The sequence below is a fragment of the Heptranchias perlo genome, chromosome 23, assembly GCF_035084215.1.
Source record: "Heptranchias perlo isolate sHepPer1 chromosome 23, sHepPer1.hap1, whole genome shotgun sequence".
Taxonomy (NCBI): Eukaryota; Metazoa; Chordata; class Chondrichthyes; order Hexanchiformes; family Hexanchidae; genus Heptranchias; species Heptranchias perlo.
In genome coordinates, this window is record NC_090347.1 from 3,804,180 (window position 1) to 3,823,642 (window position 19,463).

Here is a 19,463-nt window from a genome sequence, read left to right on the forward strand (position 1 = left end):
CACAGGTAAAGTGCCTTTAGTACCTCAGTGAGGTACATTTGGCTCTTTAACTGTCATTGCCGGCGTGACTTCCGTTTTCGGGTCGCCCGGGCGCACAGGTGGGTCCCTGGGAAATTCGGAAGTTGGTGGGTTGGAGCCGGCTTCCGAACCCGAACGGGATTTCCACGATTTTCGGAGCCCCCTCGCTCCCAACGCACCCGCAATTGCCTCCTAAAATCTCCCCCTACGTCTCCTGCCCACCCCCTCCTCCCCTGCAGCCCTCATTCTGAAGCCTGTCCCTACCCCCACCCCATCCCATAACACATGTCAGTCATTGACTGAGGGAGGGCAAGCAATGAACCCGCTCTCAGGCCCGTATCCCCTTAATTGGTTTGATGGGAGAGAGAGCAGGTCCTGGGGTGAAAGGTGAACCACCTATTCTTTCTCCCCCCATCACCCCCACCCCTCCCCCCCCCCTCCGCAGAGAAGAAAGGCAGTGAGCCAGCTTCACGCCTCTCGCTGATACCGCTTCCGAAATGGTGGACACTTCACGACAACAACTTGCGTTTATACAGCGCCTTTAACGTAGTCAAACGTTCCCGCGAGCCATAGATATTAGGACAGGTGACCAAAAGCTTGGTCAAAGAGATGGGTTTTAAGGAGCGTCTTAAAGGAGGAGAGAGAGAGGCGGAGAGGTTTAAGGAGAGAATCCCAGAGCTTAGGGCCCAGGCACGGCCGCCAATGGTGGAGCGATGAAAATCGGGGACGCCAGAATTGGAGGAGCGCAGAGATCTCGGAGGGTTGCAAGACCGGTACCGAGCTTGGCCTCAGCACTGGGGGCCAGGTCTCTGCCTCGGGATGATGAGGTGTTGAGCCACGTAGGCCTATTCAGTGGGATGTTTACCCTCACAGGGGCGCCCCCCCACAAGCGGTCTTAATGGAAGGACTTCCTCTCAAAAATGATCAAGGGATTCCCTGGCTGGGTGGTACCGAGCAGCCAATGAGGGGCGGAGGGAGGTCCCATTGGCAAAGCTCTGACATCGGACCACCTGCCTGTCCTGCCAATAAAGGAGCGACTATAAATACATTTGAAGGAATTCAGGTTACAATTCAGAAAAGTAAAGTAATTTTTAAAAATGTTTTGAGTAGAGAGGAGGTGAGGATAATATCCTTTTAAAAGTCTCTGGTCCGACTTATATATTTCTATAAAATGAAAGGTGTGATATTTCTCCATATCTCATGCTGCATGACACTCTTTATTACAGATACAGCACTCTTTACATTTTCATAGAATCATACTGCATAGAAGGAGGCCATTTGGCCTATCGTGCCTGTGCCGGCTCTTTGAAAGATTCTATCCAATTAGTCCCACTCCCTCTGCTCTTTCCCCGTAGCCCTGCAGATTTTTTCCTTTTCAAGTATTTATCCAATTCCCTTCTGAAAGTTACGACTGAATCTGCTTCCACCGCCCTTTCAGGCAGCGCATTCCAGATCAGAACAACTCGCTGCATTAAAAAAAATTCTCCTCATCTCCCTCCGGTTCTTTTGCCAATTACCTTAAATCTGTGTCCTCTGGTTACCGACCCTTCTACCAGTGGAAACAGTTTCTCCTTATTTACTCTATTAAAACCCTTCATGATTTTGAACACCTCTATCAAATCTCCCCTTAACCTTCTCTGTTCTAAGGAGAACAATCCCGGCTTCTCCAATCTCCACATAACTGAAGCCCCTCGTCCTTGCTATTTTCTCCTTTTAATTTTTTATTTTTGTAACTCTGCCGTTCTGAACTGCCAGTTCCTTCACTCTGCTGAGTGCATTAAAATTGAAAGTTTCGCTCCGCCATCTGACAGTGTTGTACAATAATAAACCCAACCCCTGCCGTTCATTTCCCAGCTCCGAACTGCAGCAGCAGGCCCCATGCCGAGGTAATCTCGCGCAGAAGGATGATTGTGTTGCAGTGTGAAGTCGGAGAGACCGCATAACCCCATGATGTGTGTTTTCAGCAGCTCGTTAAAATAATGGGCCTCCCGTTATTTTTTTTTTTAAACTCGCATAAAGCAGTGAAAATGGTGGACTTTTAAAATCGCAATCAGTCATCGTTGTGCGGTTTCCTGAGTCTTGGCTGTGGGTTGGCAGCCGGGCAGGGAGGCAGAGAGAGGAGGGTAGGCGGGACCCCCCCCCCCCCGGGCTGTGCGAGAGCAAGGTTGGTGCTGAGTCACCCAGGCTGTGCTGAGGGTGCGAGATTGCCTCCCCACTCGCCTTCCGTGGCTGCGTCACTTCTGCACAAATAACAACTGCAGCTCAAATTCAAAAACTCTCATTTGTTTTTGAGCTCCAATTTCTTACATAGAATCTCTTAAGTAAAAAGAAAAAGATTAGTGAAGATAAATGTAGGTCCCTTACAGTCAGAAACGGGAGAATTTATAATGGCGAACAAGGGAATAGCAGAACAATTAAACAAATACTTTGGTTCTGTCTTCACGGAAGAGGACACAAATAACTTCCCAGAAATGCTAGGGAACCAAGGGACTAGTGAGAAGGAGGAATTAAAGGAAATTGGTATTAGTAAAAAAATAGTGCTGGAGAAATTAATGGGATTGAAAGCCGATAAATCCCCAGGACCTGATAATCTGCATCCCAGAGTACTAAAAGAGGGAGCCATGCAAATAGTGGATGCATTAGTTGTCATCTTCCAAAATTCTATAGATTATGGAACAGTTCCTGCAGATTGGAGGGTGGCAAATGTAACCCCACTATTTAAAAAAGGAGGGAGAGAAAACAGGGAATTACAGACCGGTTAGCCTAACATCAGTAGTAGGGTAAATGCTAGAGTCTATTATAAAGAATGTGATAACAGGACACTTAGAAAATATCAATGGGATTAGACAAAGTCAGCATGGATTTATGAAAAGGAAATCATGTTTGACAAACCTACTGGAGTTTTTTGAGGATGTAACTGGTAGAATAGATAAGGGAGAACCAGTGGATGTGGTGTATTTGGATTTTCAGAAGGCCTTTGATAAAGCCCACATAAGAGGTTAGTGTACAAAATTAAAGCACATGGGATTGGGGGTAATATACTGGCATGGATTGAAAATTGATCAACAGACAGGAAACAGAGAGTAGGAATAAATGGGTCTTTTTCGGGGTGGCAGGCAGTGACTAGTGGGGTACCACAGGGATCAGTGCTTGGGCCCCAGCTATTCACAATATATATCAATGATTTGGATGAGGGAACCAAATGTAATATTTCCAAGTTAGCTGATGACACAAAACTAGGTGGGATTGTGAGTTGTGAGGAGGATGCAAAGAGGCTTTGAGACGATTTAGACAAGTTGAGTGAGTGGGCAAATACATGGCAGATGCAGTATAATGTGGATAAATGTGAAGTTATCCACTTTGGAAGGAAAAACAGAAAGGCAGAGTATTATTTAAATGGTGATAGATTGGGAAATGTTGATGTACAAAGGGACCTGGGTGTCCTTGTACACCAGTCACTGAAAGCAAACATGCAGGTGCAGCAAGCAGTTCGGAAGGCAAATGGTATGTTGGCCTTCATTGCAAGAGGATTTGAGTACAGGAGGAAGGATGTCTTAGTGCAGTTATACAGGGCCTTGATGAGACCACACCTAGAGTATTGTGTGCAGTTTTGGTCTCCTTACCTAAGGAAGGATATAGTTGCCATAGAGGGAGTGCAGCGAAGGTTCACCAGACTGATTCCTGGGATGGCAGGACTGTCGTATGAGGAGAGATTGTGTTGACCCGGCCTGTATTCACTCGAGTTTAGAAGAATGAGAGGGGATCTCATTGAAACATATAAAATTCTGACAGGGCTAGACAGACTGGGTGCAGGGAGGACGTTTCCCCTGGCTGGGGGGTCCAGAACGAGGGGTCACAGTCTCAGGATATGGGGTAGGACATTTAGGACTGAGATAAGGAGAAGTTTCTTCACTCAGAGGGTGGTGAACCTGTGGAATTCTCTACCACAGAAGACTGTGGAGGCCAAGTCACTAAATATATTTAAGAAGAAGCTGGATCGATTTCTAGACACAATAGAGATCAAGGGGTATTGGGAGAGAACGGGAATATGGTATTGAGATAGAGGATTGGCCATGATCATATTGAATGGTGGAGCAGGCTCGAAGGGCTGAATGGCCTACTCTTGCTCCTATTTTGATGTTTCTATGTTTCTGCAGCACAGAAACAGGCCATTCGGTCTGTGCTGGTGTTTATGCTTCACTTGAGCCTCCTCCCTACTTCATTTAACCCTATCAGCATATCCTTCTATTCCTTTCTCCCTCATATGTTTATCGAGCTTCCCCTTAAATGTATCTGTTCTATTCGCCTCAACCACTCCTTGTGGCAGCGAGTTCCACATTCTCACCACTCTCTGGGTAAAGAAGTTTCTCCTGCATTCCCTATTGGATATCTGGTGTAATTGTTCCCGGTTCGACAACACCTCCAATTTAAAATTCTCATTCTTGTTTTCAGATCCCTCCATGGCCCTCGCCCCTCTCCCTATCTCTGTAACCTCCTCCAGCCCTACAACCCTCGAGATCTCTGCGTTCCTCCAATTCTGGCCTCTTGCGCGTCCCCGATTTCCTTCGCCCCACCATTGGCGGCCGTGCCTTCAGCTGCCAGGGCCCTAAGCTCTGGAATTCCCTCCCTAAACCTCTCTGCCTCTCTCTCCTCCTTTAAGATACTCCTTATAAACCCACCTCTTAGACCAAGCTTTTGATCACCTGTCCTAATATCTCTTTATGTGGTTAGGGCTCAAATTTTGTTTGCTAATCGCTCCTGTGAAACGTCTTGGGATGTTTTATTATGTTAAAGGGGCTATATACAACAAAAACTTGCACTTATATAGTGTCTTAAAGGAGGAGAGAGAGGTGGAGAGGCGGAGAGGTTTAGGGAGGGAATTCCAGAGCTTAGGGCCCAGGCAGCTGAAGGCACGGCCGCCAGTGGTGGAGTGATTAAAATCGGGGATGTGCACGAGGTAAGAATTGGAGGTGCACAGAGATCTCGGAGGGTTGTAGGGCTGGAGGAGGTTACAGAGATAGGGAGGGGGCGAGGCCAGGGAGGGATTTGAAAACAAGGATGAGGATTTTAAAATCGAGGCGTTACTGGACTGGGAGCCAATATAGGTCAGCGAGCACAGTGAGATAGGAGAATGGGACTTGGTGCAAGTTAGGATACGGGGCAGCAGAGTTTTGGATAAGCTCAAGTTTACAGAGGGTGGAAGATGGGAGGCCGGCCAGGAGAGCATTGGAATAGTCCAGTCTGGAGGTAACAAAGGCATGGATGAGGGTTTCAGCAGCAGATGAGCTGAGGCAGGGGCGGAGACGGGCGATGTTACGGAGGTGGAAGTGGGCGGTCTTGGTGATGGAGCGGATATGCGATCGGAAGCTCATCTCAGGGTCAAATAGGATGCCAAGTTTGCAAACGGCCTGGTTCAACCTCAGACAGTGGCTAGGGAGAGGGATGGTGTCGGTGGACAGGGAACGGAGTTTGCAGCTGGGACCAAAGACAATGGCTTTGGTCTTCCCAATATTTAGTTGGAGGAAATTTTTGCTCATCCAATACTGGATGTTGGACAAGCAGTGTGACAAATGAGAGACAGTGGAGGGGTCGAGGGAGGTGGTGGTGAGGTAGAGCTGGGTGTCGTCAGCGTACATGTGGAATCTGATATTGTGTATTTGGATGATGTCGCTGAGGGGCAGCAGGTAGATGAGAAATAGGAGGGGCCAAGGAGATATCCTTAGGGGATTCCAGAGGTAACAGTGCAGGAGCGGGAAGAGAAGCCATTGCAGGAGATTCTCTGGCTACGACTGAATAGATAAGAATGGAACCAGGCGAGCGCAGTCCCACCCAGCTGGACAACGGAGGAGAGGCGTTGGAGGTGGACGGTGTGGTGAAACATGTCAAAGGCTGCAGACAGGTGGAGAAGGATGAGGAGGGATAGTTTAAGATGGTCACAGTCACATAGGATGTCATTTGTGACTTTGATAAAGGCTGTTTCAGTGTTGTGGCAGTTGTACAAGTTGTTGTAGTAATTCCCTGAGGCTCAGTAAATAGAGTGTGTGGGTACGGTAACATAGTGGTTATGTTATTGGAGTAGTAATCCAGAGTCATGAGTTCAAATCCTGCCACAGCAGCTGGGGAATTTAAATTCAATTAATTAAATAAAACCTGGAATTTTTTAAAAAAACTAATATCAGCAGTGGTGGCCATGAAACTACCAGATTGTTATAAAAACCCATCTGGTTTGCTAATGCCCTTGAGGGAAGGAAACCTGCTGGCCGAAATGTGACTCCAGACCCACAGCAATGTGGTTGATTCTTAATTGCCCTCTGAAATGGCCTAGCAAGCCACTTGTTCAAGAAGGCGGCTCACCACCACCTTCTCAAGGGCAATTAGGGATGGGCAATAAATGCCGGCCTCGCCAGCGATGCCTACATCCCATGAATTAAAAATAAATGTTGATGGTTCCATTGGATAATCAACACAGCTTACACCTTGGGATAAGAGTAGCTCTGGTTGCAGTTGGAAGCAGGAAAGATGCTGGTGAAGGTTTCTCCTCTTTGGCATTTACTACAAATCATGTTATTTTGGAGCACTGGAAATACTGAACAGCGGAAGTCCTCACAAACAGGTTTACAGTGTTGCCAAGGATGGTGACCAGAGGAATCGTTACTCGTTTGAACAAAGCAACCACTGTATTGTGTTTGAAGGCTGGCCGCAGCCCAGGGTTTTGGAAGGTGCTGCCCTCTGTGGAGCCCCCCCAGCCTGAATCAGCATCTTCAGGAGAAGAGAAAATTGGGGAGAAATAACGAGTGTTCTCTTCCTTCAATAGACTCTGCTCACGTGTCACCACTTCACTCCCCGCAGACTTTGTCCAGGCTGCCAGAGACTTGTTCCGGTTACAGCTGACCGAGGCTGGTTCAGGGCCAGGGGCTGTGAAGCTTGCTTCCAACGAAGTGGCCAACCTCTTCGAGACGACACGTTCCACACAGGTGAGGTTCCCACCTGCTGCAGAGACCTGCTGCTCCTGTTTGTCTCATTTCAGTGTAACTTCCAAAATATAGCAACCTGAAGTGAGCCAGTAAGTTACCTGTGAGTAAAGCTGGGCTGGGCATTTCCTGTCTTTCTGTAAACAAATCTGAATAGATAGTTCCAGTGGTGAAGATTGCAGAGGCGCAATCAGGAAAAATGCCTTCTTCTATATAAATTCTATAGTTCCAATAGAAATTACATGTTTATTTTAAACCCCTAAGCCCTGCGATTAGATTCCAGTCTGTAACTCTCTCCCGGGTATCTGTTATTCTATATATAAAACCCCCGAACCCCTCGATTAGATTCCAGTCTGTAACTCTCTCCCGGGTATCTGTTATTCTATATATAAACCCCCCGAACCCCTCGATTAGATTCCAGCCTGTAACTCACTCCCAGGTATCTGTTATTCTATATATAAACCCCCCGAACCCCTCGATTAGATTCCAGCCTGTAACTCACTCCCGGGTATCTGTTATTCTATATATAAACCCCCCGAACCCCTCGATTAGATTCCAGCCTGTAACTCACTCCCGGGTATCTGTTATTCTATATATAAACCCCCCAAACCCCTCGATTAGATTCCAGTCTGTAACTCACTCCCGGGTATCTGTTATTCTATATATAAACCCCCCGAACCCCTCGATTAGATTCCAGTCTGTAACTCACTCCTGGGTATCTGTTATTCTATATATAAACCCCCCCAAACCCCTCGATTAGATTCCAGCCTGTAACTCACTCCCGTGTATCTGTTACTCTACATGTAACCCCTCGATTAGATTCCTGCCTGCAGCTCATTTCAGAGTATGTACTGGAACTCCTTCTCCAATGTTCTGTAACCAATCCCAGGTCAAGTGCCTCACCAGTCAGATGCCCAGCCAGCTCCTTGATCGCGGCGCTTTAACCCAAACCTGGGAACAGCCACCCCAAGCTGTACCAGTGTGAGGTCCCCATTTCTCACACCAGTCACCCTTGTGACTTCTCTGCACGAGATCGACAATTTAGTGCCAGATGTTTGTTCCACTAGGAACTAGATTGAGATGCCCCAACGTCATTCCAAAAGGCACACTTACAGCAAGCAGACTGAAGAGAGACCTGTCCCGTCTCTTTGGGGCTGCACGTGATCCGAGGCCCCAGAGCTGAAAGGCCATCGTCCAGCTTCCCAATATTTCCCGCTTTGCTGCTTTTGTAGGGTTGTTTTCACCACCAGAATTAAAATATGAAATGATTTTGAGTGTACGTGTCGTGAAAAGCTCCCTGCTACAAATATTCTCTGAATTTTGCAGATCACACCATCCAGTTCAGTGGGCATGGATGATTTGGAAAGAATGACCCGGGAGAGGAGTGAAGCATTAATACAGCTGAAGAAAGTGAAGGTGAGGGAGGGTTACTGCAGCTTGGAATGCTGAACACGGCATCCTGCGGGAGAGAGGGAATCTCCAACAGGTCACGCTTAAAACCACATGCCACAAATTGTGATTCATTTTAATATCCTTAAAGGGGCTCATTAACAAGGATTCCTCTTTAAAAGGGGTCCTGATGGAAAACTCTCCTGTTTAAAAGAGATCCTGGTGGTAAGAATGCCGTTTAAAAGAAAGAACTTGCATTTATATAGCGCCTTTCACAACCTCAGGACGTCCCAAAGCACATTACAACCAATGAAATACTTTTGAAGTGTAGTCACTGTTGTAATGTAGGAAACGCGGCAGCCAATTTGCGCACAGCACGATCCCACAAACAGCAATGTGATAATGACCAGATAATCTGTTTAACTGATGGTTGAGGTGTAAATATTGGCCAGAACACAGGGGAGAACTCCCCGCTCTTCTTCGAATAGCGGCCATGGGATCTTTTACCTGAGAGGTCAGAGGGGGCCTCGGTTTAACGTCTCATCCAAAAGACGGCACCTCTGACAGTGCAGCACTCCCTCAGTACTGCACTGGGAGTGTCGGCCTGGATTATGTGCTCCAGTCTCTGGAGTGGGACTTGAACACTCCAGAGGCCCTGATGGCAAGAATTCCTCTTTAACAGAAGTCCTGGTCTGTGAGACTGGTCTCTTTGAAAAGCATCCAGGAGTGTGAGACCCCTGTTTTTAAAAGGGGTCCTGATGGTGGGAACCCCCGATACCCTTTAGAAAGGGACCTCAGGCAGTGAGGCCCACTTCTGTGGTAGGGGTCATGGGGAGAGGGATTGCCCACTTAACAATGTAGGTACAACCCAGGAATGTGGAGATTCTGTCCTGGACAACATTCATATAGCACCTTTAATGTAGTAAAATGTCCCAAGGCGCTTCACAGGAGTGTAATCAGACAATCGTTGACACCGAACCAAAGAAGGAAACTCTAGGACAGGTGACCAAACGCTTGGTCAAAGAGGTAGGTTTTAAGCAGCACATCAAAGAAGGAGAGAGAGGTAGAGAGGCGGAGAGGTTTAGGGAGGGAATTCCTGAGCTTCGAGCCTAGGCAGCTGAAGGCACGGCCGCCAATGGTGGAGCGATTAAAATCGGGGAAAGGCCAGAATTGGAGGAACGCAGAGATCTCGGTGGGTTTAGGGCTGGAGGAGGTTACAGAGAAAGGGAGGGTGGGGGGGGTGGCGAGGCCATGGAGGATAAGAATTTTAAAATTGAGGAGTTGGTGGACCAGGACTCGAAACATCAGCGTGTGAGGGAGTTTGGAAGACCATGCTTGCCTATAGTGTGTGAGGTAAAAGTGAGTGCGGAGCCCTGTCAGAGTGACAGCACCAACTGCTGGGATGTTTTTGCCAATCGGGCTTCTAGTCCAGCCACATGGTGCTGAGCGGTGATCTGAGGACTCCAGATTGCAAAGCATTTACTCTCTATTGAAGTACTTAGAATTACTTAGAATGTACAACACAGAAACAGGCCATTCGGCCCAACAGGACTATGCCGGTGTTTATGCTCCACACGAGCCTCCTCCCTCCCTACTTCATCTCACCCTATCAGCATATCCTTCCATTCCTTTCTCCCTCATGTGTTTATCCAGCTTCCCCTTAAATGCATCCATGCGTTTGGCCTCAACCACTCCATGTGGTAGCCTGTCTTTGATTTTCTCTTTCCAAGACAGGGGATGGAATGTGTGATCCACTCTGCATGTTGATGCTACATTGCGTATGCTCCACCTGCCTTAGTGTCTGTATGTTGTGCCTCCATGTGTACCTAGAACTCAAGGTTCCCGCCTGGTTGATGCACGATTGCGCTGTAGCCCCTACCATTACCACGGAAATTCCACTCGGCCTATTTAGGAAATGTATTGTGACAATATAAATGGTTTTCTGGGCTTACCCAGACCAGTATCTGTGGGCTCGTAATTACACGCAAGAATTTTTAGCTGACTGCCCAGCAGTGATATTTTGTCCGCTCCATAATAATTGGTCGAAGGAGAGTTTTATTTGAGGCTCTGCAGGGAGAAAACATGAAATGTGCATTATATCATATCCTGAACTGCCATGGATGTCCTGTTTTACTCCAATTTTCCTGTTTGTTTTTTTTTAAAACTACTTTTTATTTTCAATTTCCTCCTCTCCCCTCCTCTCCTGACGTTGACCCCTTGCTGTGATATCGTTCCACGGGCACCCGTCACATGCTTCATTTGCATTCTGCATTTAATAGTCTAGACAGTGAATGTTAGAAGTCAGTTAGAGGTCCGACTGTGAAGGACCTCACACTTAGCCCGATCTGGTCTAGCCCTGACATTTTTCTCTTTCTCTCTCTCGCTCGCTCTCTCACTCTCTCTCTCTCTCACTCTCTCTCACTCTCTCTCTCTCTCACTCTCTCTCTCTCTCACCATACCCACATCTTTCACCTCCACACATAGTTTACCTTTTTGGTCTCTAATAGGTCCTACTCTTTCCTTAGTTATCCTCTTGCACTTAATTTATTTATAAAACATCTTTGGGTTTTCTTTGATTTTACCTGCTAATATTTTTTCATGCCCTCTCTTTGCTTTCCTAATTTCCTTTTTAACTTCACCCCTGCACTTTGTTTACTCCTCTGAGCTTTCCGTAGTATTGAGTTCCCGGTGTCTATCATAGGCTTTCTTTTTCTGCCTTATCGTACCCTGAATGCTTCTTAACATCCAGGGGGCTGTAGATTTGGCAGCCCCTCCCTTTTTCTTTGTGGGAACATGTTTACCCTGAACCCCTTGAATCACCCCTCTGAATGTCTCCCACTGCTCTGACACTGAATTACCTTCAAGTAGCTGTTTCCAGTTTACTTCTGCTAAATCACTTCTCAGTTTAGTAAAATTGGCCTTTCCCCAATTGAAAGCTTTAATCCTGCTCTGTCTTTGTCCTTTTCTATAACTATGCTAAAACTAACAATATTAGGATCACTACCACCAAAATGCTCTCCCACTGCTACTTCTTCCATCTGCCCCTCTTCATTTCCTAGAACTAAATCCAGAACTGCCCCCCCCTCTCATTGGGCTTGCTATATACTGGCTAAAAAAATTCTCCTGTATGCAATTTAAGAATTCTGCGCCCTCTATATCCTTCACACTGTTTGTATCCCAGTTAATATTCGGGTAGTTGAAATCCCCTACTATTACTGCCCTATTGTTTTTGCACTTCTCAGAAATTTGCCTCCATATTTGCTCTTCTATCTCTCTCTGACGATTTGGGGGTCTATAGTACAATCCTAGTAGTGTGACTGCCCCTTTTTTGTTCTTCAGCTCAACCCATATGGCCTCATTTGATGCTCCTTCTGAAATATCATCCCTCCTCACAATTATAATTGTTTTCTTAACCAAAATTGCCACCCCCCCCCCCTCCTTTTTTATCTCCCTCTCTATCGGAGCTCAGATCTTAATTTAGTATCTGAGTCACGGGAGGAGGGGATCTGTTTTTTTTATTGCTCGGTGGGTAGCTCTCTCACCTCTGACTCAGAAGTTCATGGGTTCGAGTTCCACTCCAGAGACTTGAGCACATAATCCAGGCCGACACTCCCAGTGCAGTACTGAGGGAGCGCTGCACTGTCGGAGGCGCCGACTTTCAGGTGAGACTTTAAGCCGAGGCCCCATCTGCCCCCCTCAGGTGGACGTAAAACATCCCATGGCACTATTCGAAGAAGAGCAGGGGAGTTCTCCCCAGTGTCGTGGCCAATATTTATCCCTCAACCAACATCACTAAAACAGATTATCTGGTCATTTATCTCATTGCTGTTTGTGGGATCTTGCTGTGCGCAAATTGGCTGCTGCGTTTCCTACATTACAACAGTGACTACACTTCAAAAGTACTTCATTGGCTGTAAAGCGCTTTGGGACATCCTGAGGTCATGAATGGTGCTATACAAATGCAAGTCTTTCTTTCTTTCTTTTAGAATGTGAATCTAAATACTGAAGCATATCTCATCAAAACAGTGGGAGTGCTGCACTGTTGGAGGTGCCGTCAAAGTTTCATTAATGTTAGACACCATTTCCTTTAACATGGAAGGGATTCGATAGAGTAGATACAGAAAAATAATTTCCTCTGGCTGGGGAATCCAGAACAAGGGACCACAATCTTAAAATTAGAGCCAGGCCGTTCAGGAGTAAAATCAGGAATCACTTTTTCACACAAAGGGGAGTGGAAATCTGGAACTCCCTCCTCCCAAAGGCTGAAATTTGTAAGACCGAGATTGACAGATTTTTATTCGGTAAGAGTATCAAGGGATGTGGTGCTAAGGCGGGTAAATGGAGTTGAGGTACAGATCAGCCATTATTTAATAGAATGGCAGAACAGGCTCGAGGGGCTGAATGGCCTACAATGTTCCTATAGTGGGTGCAAGTTGTCTGGAGTAGGTACTCTTTCTGTTCTAAGCATTTATAATCTTTCTATAAACCTATATCCTTTGTTATTTGCCTAATGTTTGGGTCTTCTAGCACAGAGTTGGAGTAGCAATGTCCAATGCTATATAGTGAGCTCATGCAAGCTTGAGTCCGCTGGGGAGACTGTGGCAATGTGTCTAGAGAGAGAGGGAAGAGAAATCGGACAGCATAGTCCAGCCTGGATGATAGCTACAATGTGGGAAAACCCTGCCTTTGAATAGTGCAATGCTAATTCTGCATTCCTGTCATTGCCTCTCTGGTGGTTAGTCAAAGGAGTCACCAGTAAAGGTATGGGGAGTCGATTATCTGCCTGCCTTATCGGCAGCAGAGACGTCAGCCCCGGTAAGAAATAACTTGCATTTATGCAGCGCCTTTCATGACCTCAGGAAGTCCCAAAGCGCTTTACAGCCAATTAAGTACTTTTGAAGTGTAGTCACTGTTGTAATGTAGGAAATGCGGCAGCCAATTTGCGCACAGCAAGGTCCCGCAAACAGCAAGGTGATAAATGACCAAATAATCTGGTTGAGGGATAAGTGTTGGCCAGGACACCGCAGAGAACTCTTCATTGAATAGTGACATGGGATCTTTTACATCCCACCCGAGAGGCTAGATGGGGCCTCGGTTTAACATCTCATCTGAAAGACGGCACCTCCGACAGTGCAGCGCTCCCTCAGTCCTGCGCTGGGAGTGTCAGCCTGGATTATGTGCTCAGGTCTCTGCAGTGGGACTTGAACCCACGACCTTCTGACTCAGAGGCGAGAGTCAAGGCTGACGCCTTGAACAGACTGACCCGAGGCCCCACTGGGATACGAGCCTGCCTGCGACTGTCGGTTTGCAAGACCAGTTAGACTGAAGAATGAGGGTCACTGAGCTAACCTTGGAAAAGTCACCAGTAAAAAGAGTAAATGAGAAGAAGAGAATTCTACTAACGTTTCACTGTTGTGTTGCATTTTTTCTCAGGAACGATTGGCGGAATCCGAGAAAAGCAGGAAACAGCTGACCGAGGAGCTTCAGAAAGTCCAACAGGTGAGGATCTGCTCACCCACTCTAGACAGAAGCTGCTGCAACTATGTGTGCTGGGGTGGCCTCGGGGGTCACAGCACACACTGCCCCACCAAGCACTCCCATAGCCAGGTTAGATGCCAAGCGAATGACCCGAAGGTTTTCTGCTTCTGCACTCGCTAGGCTGCTATTTCAGCCCCTTCACTTTAATCTATTTTTACTGCAATCTATCCCGGGGCGGGGGGGCGGGGGTGGTGACGAGCTGGAGGGATTGAGCTTTATGTCGATAAGTACAGAAGAAGGAGGACCATCAGACCGTAGAATCTTACAGCGCAGGAGCATCCGGCCCATCGTGCCTGCGTGAAAGATTCTATCCAATGAGTCCCACTCCCCCTGTTCTTTCCCCATTGCCCTGCAAATTATTCCTTTTCAAGTCTACATTCATTTTATTTCTTCCAATGCATAAGACCCTATCCATATTGAATTTCATTTGTCATAGTTCAGCCTATTTTTAAATCTTGTCCAGGTCCTTTTGCAATTCCTTAGCTGCTTCAACAGATTCTCTAATAACTTCTTTCTTTGAACTTACATTGCCGGTGGCATCGCATGATGCTCGCAGATACATACAGTGAGGATCATTCACCAGTCGATGCAGTTTAGTATTATGAAGCATCAAGGGTTGACAGAGCCAGTGTTGTTCCTGGATAGACTGGTGGAGGAGGGGTCCGAACAACAATAACAACAACTTGCATTTATATAGCGCCTTTAACGTAGTAAAACGTACCAAGGCGCTTCACAGGAGCGATTATCAAACAAAATCTGACACCGAGCCGCATAAGGAGGTATTAGGACAGGTGACCAAAAGCTTGGTCAAAGAGGTAGGTTTTAAGGACCAGGAATGATAGATCAATCTCCAGGATATTGCTGCAAGTAATCCAGGAGAAAAATCACGGGGGTATTAAAAAAAATTGTGTGTTTTAATTTTCTTTGAACACTTTTAGTTATTAGTCATAAAAATATTGGCAATGGGGGAGAATGGCTGTTTGACTGACAGTCAAGAATCATCCAATCGGGTAATGAAGAGTCTGTTCACTTTCCGATTGGCGTGGGAAGGCGGGGCTCTGTGAGGATGGACATGTCGGGCAACCAATGGCGGTGGTGCGGGGGCGGGGTTCCATGGCGATGGACATGTCAGGTAACTAATGGCGGGAGTCTGGGGGCGCGGGAGGCCATGTGATGAAACCTCCAGGAATGCGTCCAACCAGAGTTGGCGACCCCTAGGTCTAAGTGGAGCAAGGAGGATGGCACAGGGGGCTTGCTAGGTGCAGGACGTGGGCAACACTGGCACAGGGTGTATTTTACTACTGGTGCTTCAGTGGTTTGTGGGGGAACCTGCATACAGGTGTTGAAACAGCTGGAATTTCTCCATGGCAGTGGAGCGTAGATCAGATACTGAAGATAGCACTCCTATCAGAGCCTCACCTTGCCAAATCATCTTGGGCATTTTCAAAGGAAAATCAACAGGGAGTGTTTTCCACCAGTCTGCTGCTGATTTACAACTGTAATTCTGCAACCCAGCCCTTTAATGGTCGATGTCCAGCGTAAACTGCCTGCAGGAATCTGGTGTTGCTGTTTGCACCGTGTAGCTGTTTAAAAATAATGCTAGTCTCCAGCACTGGAAATTATCTTCGATGGGCAGAATGGCCTTTTCTCAATGGAGGGTAGGCTGGTCATTTTAATGGCCCGTTTGTTTTATCTTAAACGGATTAACACTTGTGTTGAAATAGTGCAGACACAATGCACTAACCGTCGTGTTAAAAATGGAGCACACGGTGAATTGAACCCGACTGGGACTAATCACACTAAGTACTCAGACTGAGGAAAAAAACATCACCAGCATCGAATAATCATTGCGATTTATTTTTCTGCACTTTGTTTTAAAGGAATGCTCCAGATTTGAGATTCCAAACAAATTCATCACTTTGTTCAAAAATAAAACATCAAGTCTAATTCTTATATTTTTTTAAAGTTAATTTTACTGAATTTCTAGATCTAACTCAAAATGACAACACAAATGGTCCAGTTTTCCTTCCTGAAATCCTGTCCAAGGAGAGAGCCCCACACTACCACCCTGTAAAGTGTGAATGTTTTAGACCCTCCTGCCCCTCTTCTCCAGATATTAGTTTCCTAGTTTCTTTCGTTACTTCAAATAAAAACTATTTGAAATGTGATCAGTAGTTTTACTCCTCCCCTTGTGTTGAACTTGCTGTAACCTGTACATTATGCACTCAGCAACACAGCACTATTTGTACGTTACCCCATGTATAACACGCAGTCTGTGTGTCATCCTGTAAGGAACACGCCACAGCCAGTGAGAGATCCTGGAGATAACACACTCCAACCTATGCAATATCCTGTGTATAACACACTCCAACCTATGCAATATCCTGTGTATAACACACTCCAACCTATGCAATATCCTGTGTATAACACACTCCAACCTATGCAATATCCTGTGTATAACACACTCCAACCTATGCAATATCCTGTGAATAACACACTCCAACCTATGCAATATCCTGTGTATAACACACTCCAACCTATGTAATATCCTGTGTATAACGCACTCCAACCTATGTAATATCCTGTGTATAACACACTCCAACCTATGTAATATCCTGTGTATAACACACTCCAACCTATGTAATATCCTGTGAATAACACACTCCAACCAATGCAATATCCTGTGAATAACACACTCCAACCAATGTAATATCCTGTGAATAACACACTCCAACCTATGTAATATCCTGTGTATAACACACTCCAACCAATGCAATATCCTGTGTATAACACACTCCAACCTATGTAATATCCTGTGAATAACACACTCCAACCAATGTAATATCCTGTGAATAACACACTCCAACCAATGTAATATCCTGTGTATAACACACTCCAACCTATGTAATATCCTGTGAATAACACACTCCAACCAATGTAATATCCTGTGAATAACACACTCCAACCTATGCAATATCCTGTGAATAACACACTCCAACCAATGTAATATCCTGTGAATAACACACTCCAACCTATGTAATATCCTGTGTATAACACTAACCTATGCAATATCCTAGACAATCTAGGTAGAGCACTATCCTGCAGATAATACACACCATCCTGTGTATAACACACTCTAGCCAGTGTGCTATCTTCTAGATAATACACTCTAGCCTCTGCATTATCCTTTGTATAATGCACTCTGGCCTGTATGTGATCCTTGTACAACACACTGCAGTGGGTTATCCTGTATGTACAACACACTGCAGTGGGTTATCCTGTATGTAACAAAATAGCTTGTGCATTATCCTCAGCGCAACACGGTCCAGCCTCTGCATTATCCTCCGTATCACCGTCCAGTCTGTGCATTTTCCTCTGTAACACGGCCCAGATTGTGCTTTATCCTCTGTAACACAGTCCAGCTTGTGCTTTTTCCTCTGTAACACAGTCCAGCTTGTGTTTTATGCTCTGTAACACAGTCCAGCCTGTGCTTTATCCTCTGAAACACAGTCCAGCCTGTGCTTTATCCTCTGTAACAATCCAGCCTGTGCATTATCCTGTATATAATCCAAATTATGCACACAAAATGCAGGAAAAATGACTTGCACAGTGTTTACCGCTGCTGTTGGTGTTTGATCTCTCTGTCTGTGTCGCGTGTATTGTACATAGGAATTCTGTGCTTGCAGGGTCAGCAGCTTCACTGCAAGGGAACATTCTCATGCATAAAACATCACAGTTGTTGGCAGAGTAAACAGGCAGGACTAAATCCCTGCGGGGACAGGGCTGTTTTCTCATGTTCACATAGCTGAGGAACGTGAACTGATAGTAAGACGAAGCAGATGTGATCTGGGGGCCTAGTGTTCTAAACACTATTTAGAAATAATAATAGTCAAAAAAAATATGAACCTAGGTGTTACTGCTAAGAGATTGCTGATCGGAGCAGCTGGTTTATTGTGCTCCAGTTGTCCGTTAATACGTCAGGAATGCAAAAATGGAATTTCCTCTCATCGGAATAGCACTGAGCGTGCTAAGCAGCTTCCTGTTGTTGGGACTCTGCGTTCCTGGTTTCTTGCAGCAGGCCTTGGGGGAACAGCCCCTGCGTCCGTTTCGCATGAGCGCTGGAGAGCTGCCCTTCCCCGCCGAGTACCGCAGCATCACTTCCGCTCCTGACTGAGGGGGAAACAGGACAGCGACTTGCATAGAATCACATAGAATTTACCGCACAGAAACAGGCCCTTCGGCCCAACTGGTCCATGCCGGCGTTTATGCTCCACACGAGCCTCCGCCCGCCCTGCTTCATCTCACCCTATCAGCATCTCCTTCTATTCCTTTCTCCCTCGTGTGTTTATCCAGCTTCCCCTTAAATGCATCGATGCTGTTCACCTCAGCTACTCCTTGTGGGAGTGAGTTCCACATTCTCACCGCTCTCTGGGTAAAGAAGTTTCTCCTGAATTCCCTGTTGGATTTATTAGTGACTATCTTACAGTGATGACCCCTAGTTTTGGATTCCTCCACAATTGATTCCACAAGTAGATTCGCTGTGTCTACCCCATCAAACCCTTTCATAATTTTAAAGACCTCTATCAGGTCACCCCTCAGCCTTCTCTTTTCTAGGGAAAAGAGCCCCAGCCTGTTCAGTCTTTCCTGATAGTTATAACCTCTCAGTCCTTGCACCCAGACCTCTGCTATTCCCCGTTGCCTGCTGCACAGGCGGGACTGAGAATAATGAAGATCAAACAGTATAAAATTGCCAGAAGCTTCAAGCCACTACGAAGGGCACCAGTTGGCTGCTTTCTAGAATCAGGCTGGCTATCTGCAAATGTCAATATTGCTCAGGTGCTGTGTTAGAACCAAGTGTCAAGGCCAATATTTATCCCTCAACCAACACCACTATAACAGATTATCTGGTCATTATCACATTGCTGTTTGTGGGATCTTGCTGTGCACAAATTGGCTGCTGCGTTTCCTACTTACAACAGTGACTACATTTCAAAAAGTACTTCATTGGCTGTAAAGCGCTTTGGGACATCCTGAGGTCATGAAAGGCGCTATATAAATGCAAGTCTTTCTTCCTTTTTCTCTCTCTGTCCCACCTTGTCACTCTTATTCTCTGCTACTTCTGCTTGCGCCCCCGGCTTCTCCCATTTCCTCCCAGCTCGTGGGACTCACTTCCTCCCCGATGGGCTTGTCTGGTCGATCCCGGTCTCACAGGCCTGCTGGGGGGCCCAAATGCCCTTTAGCAGTGATGCTTCCATAGGACGTTCACGTTGAAAGGACGACCCCAGAGCTGGTCAGGTTGGCCTTTGTCTCTGGGCAACGATACCAGGCCCAGCACACAGCTGTCAGTGTGTTTCTCGTATCTTGAATCAATGGCGATGGATCTTGATTTTGTGCCATTGTGTAAGCCAGCAGCCCGTTTTACATCTCTCGCAATTTTTATTCCCACTGAAGTCAGGGCTATAGGCAAAGGGCGGGAAGGAGTGGGACTGATTGGATAGCTCTTTCACAGGCACAATGGGCTGAGTGGTGTGAGTAAGATTCTATGTG

At 46.4% G+C, this 19,463-nt stretch overlaps 1 protein-coding gene across 4 annotated transcripts in view; it reads left to right on the plus strand.

The window, feature by feature from the left end:
* The window catches only part of stxbp4 (syntaxin binding protein 4), a 209,382-nt gene that overhangs the window by 77,702 nt on the left and 112,217 nt on the right, over positions 1-19,463 (plus strand). For all 4 annotated transcript variants that reach the window (XR_010966940.1, XM_068003828.1, XM_068003829.1 and 1 more), the window contains 3 exons: positions 6,868-6,992; positions 8,316-8,405; positions 13,812-13,877. Coding sequence is in view for 3 of the 4 variants with exons in the window: in XM_068003828.1 (XP_067859929.1) it covers positions 6,868-6,992; positions 8,316-8,405; positions 13,812-13,877 (281 nt within the window). In the remaining variant the exon portion in view is untranslated. The remainder of the gene's footprint in view (positions 1-6,867; positions 6,993-8,315; positions 8,406-13,811; positions 13,878-19,463) is intronic.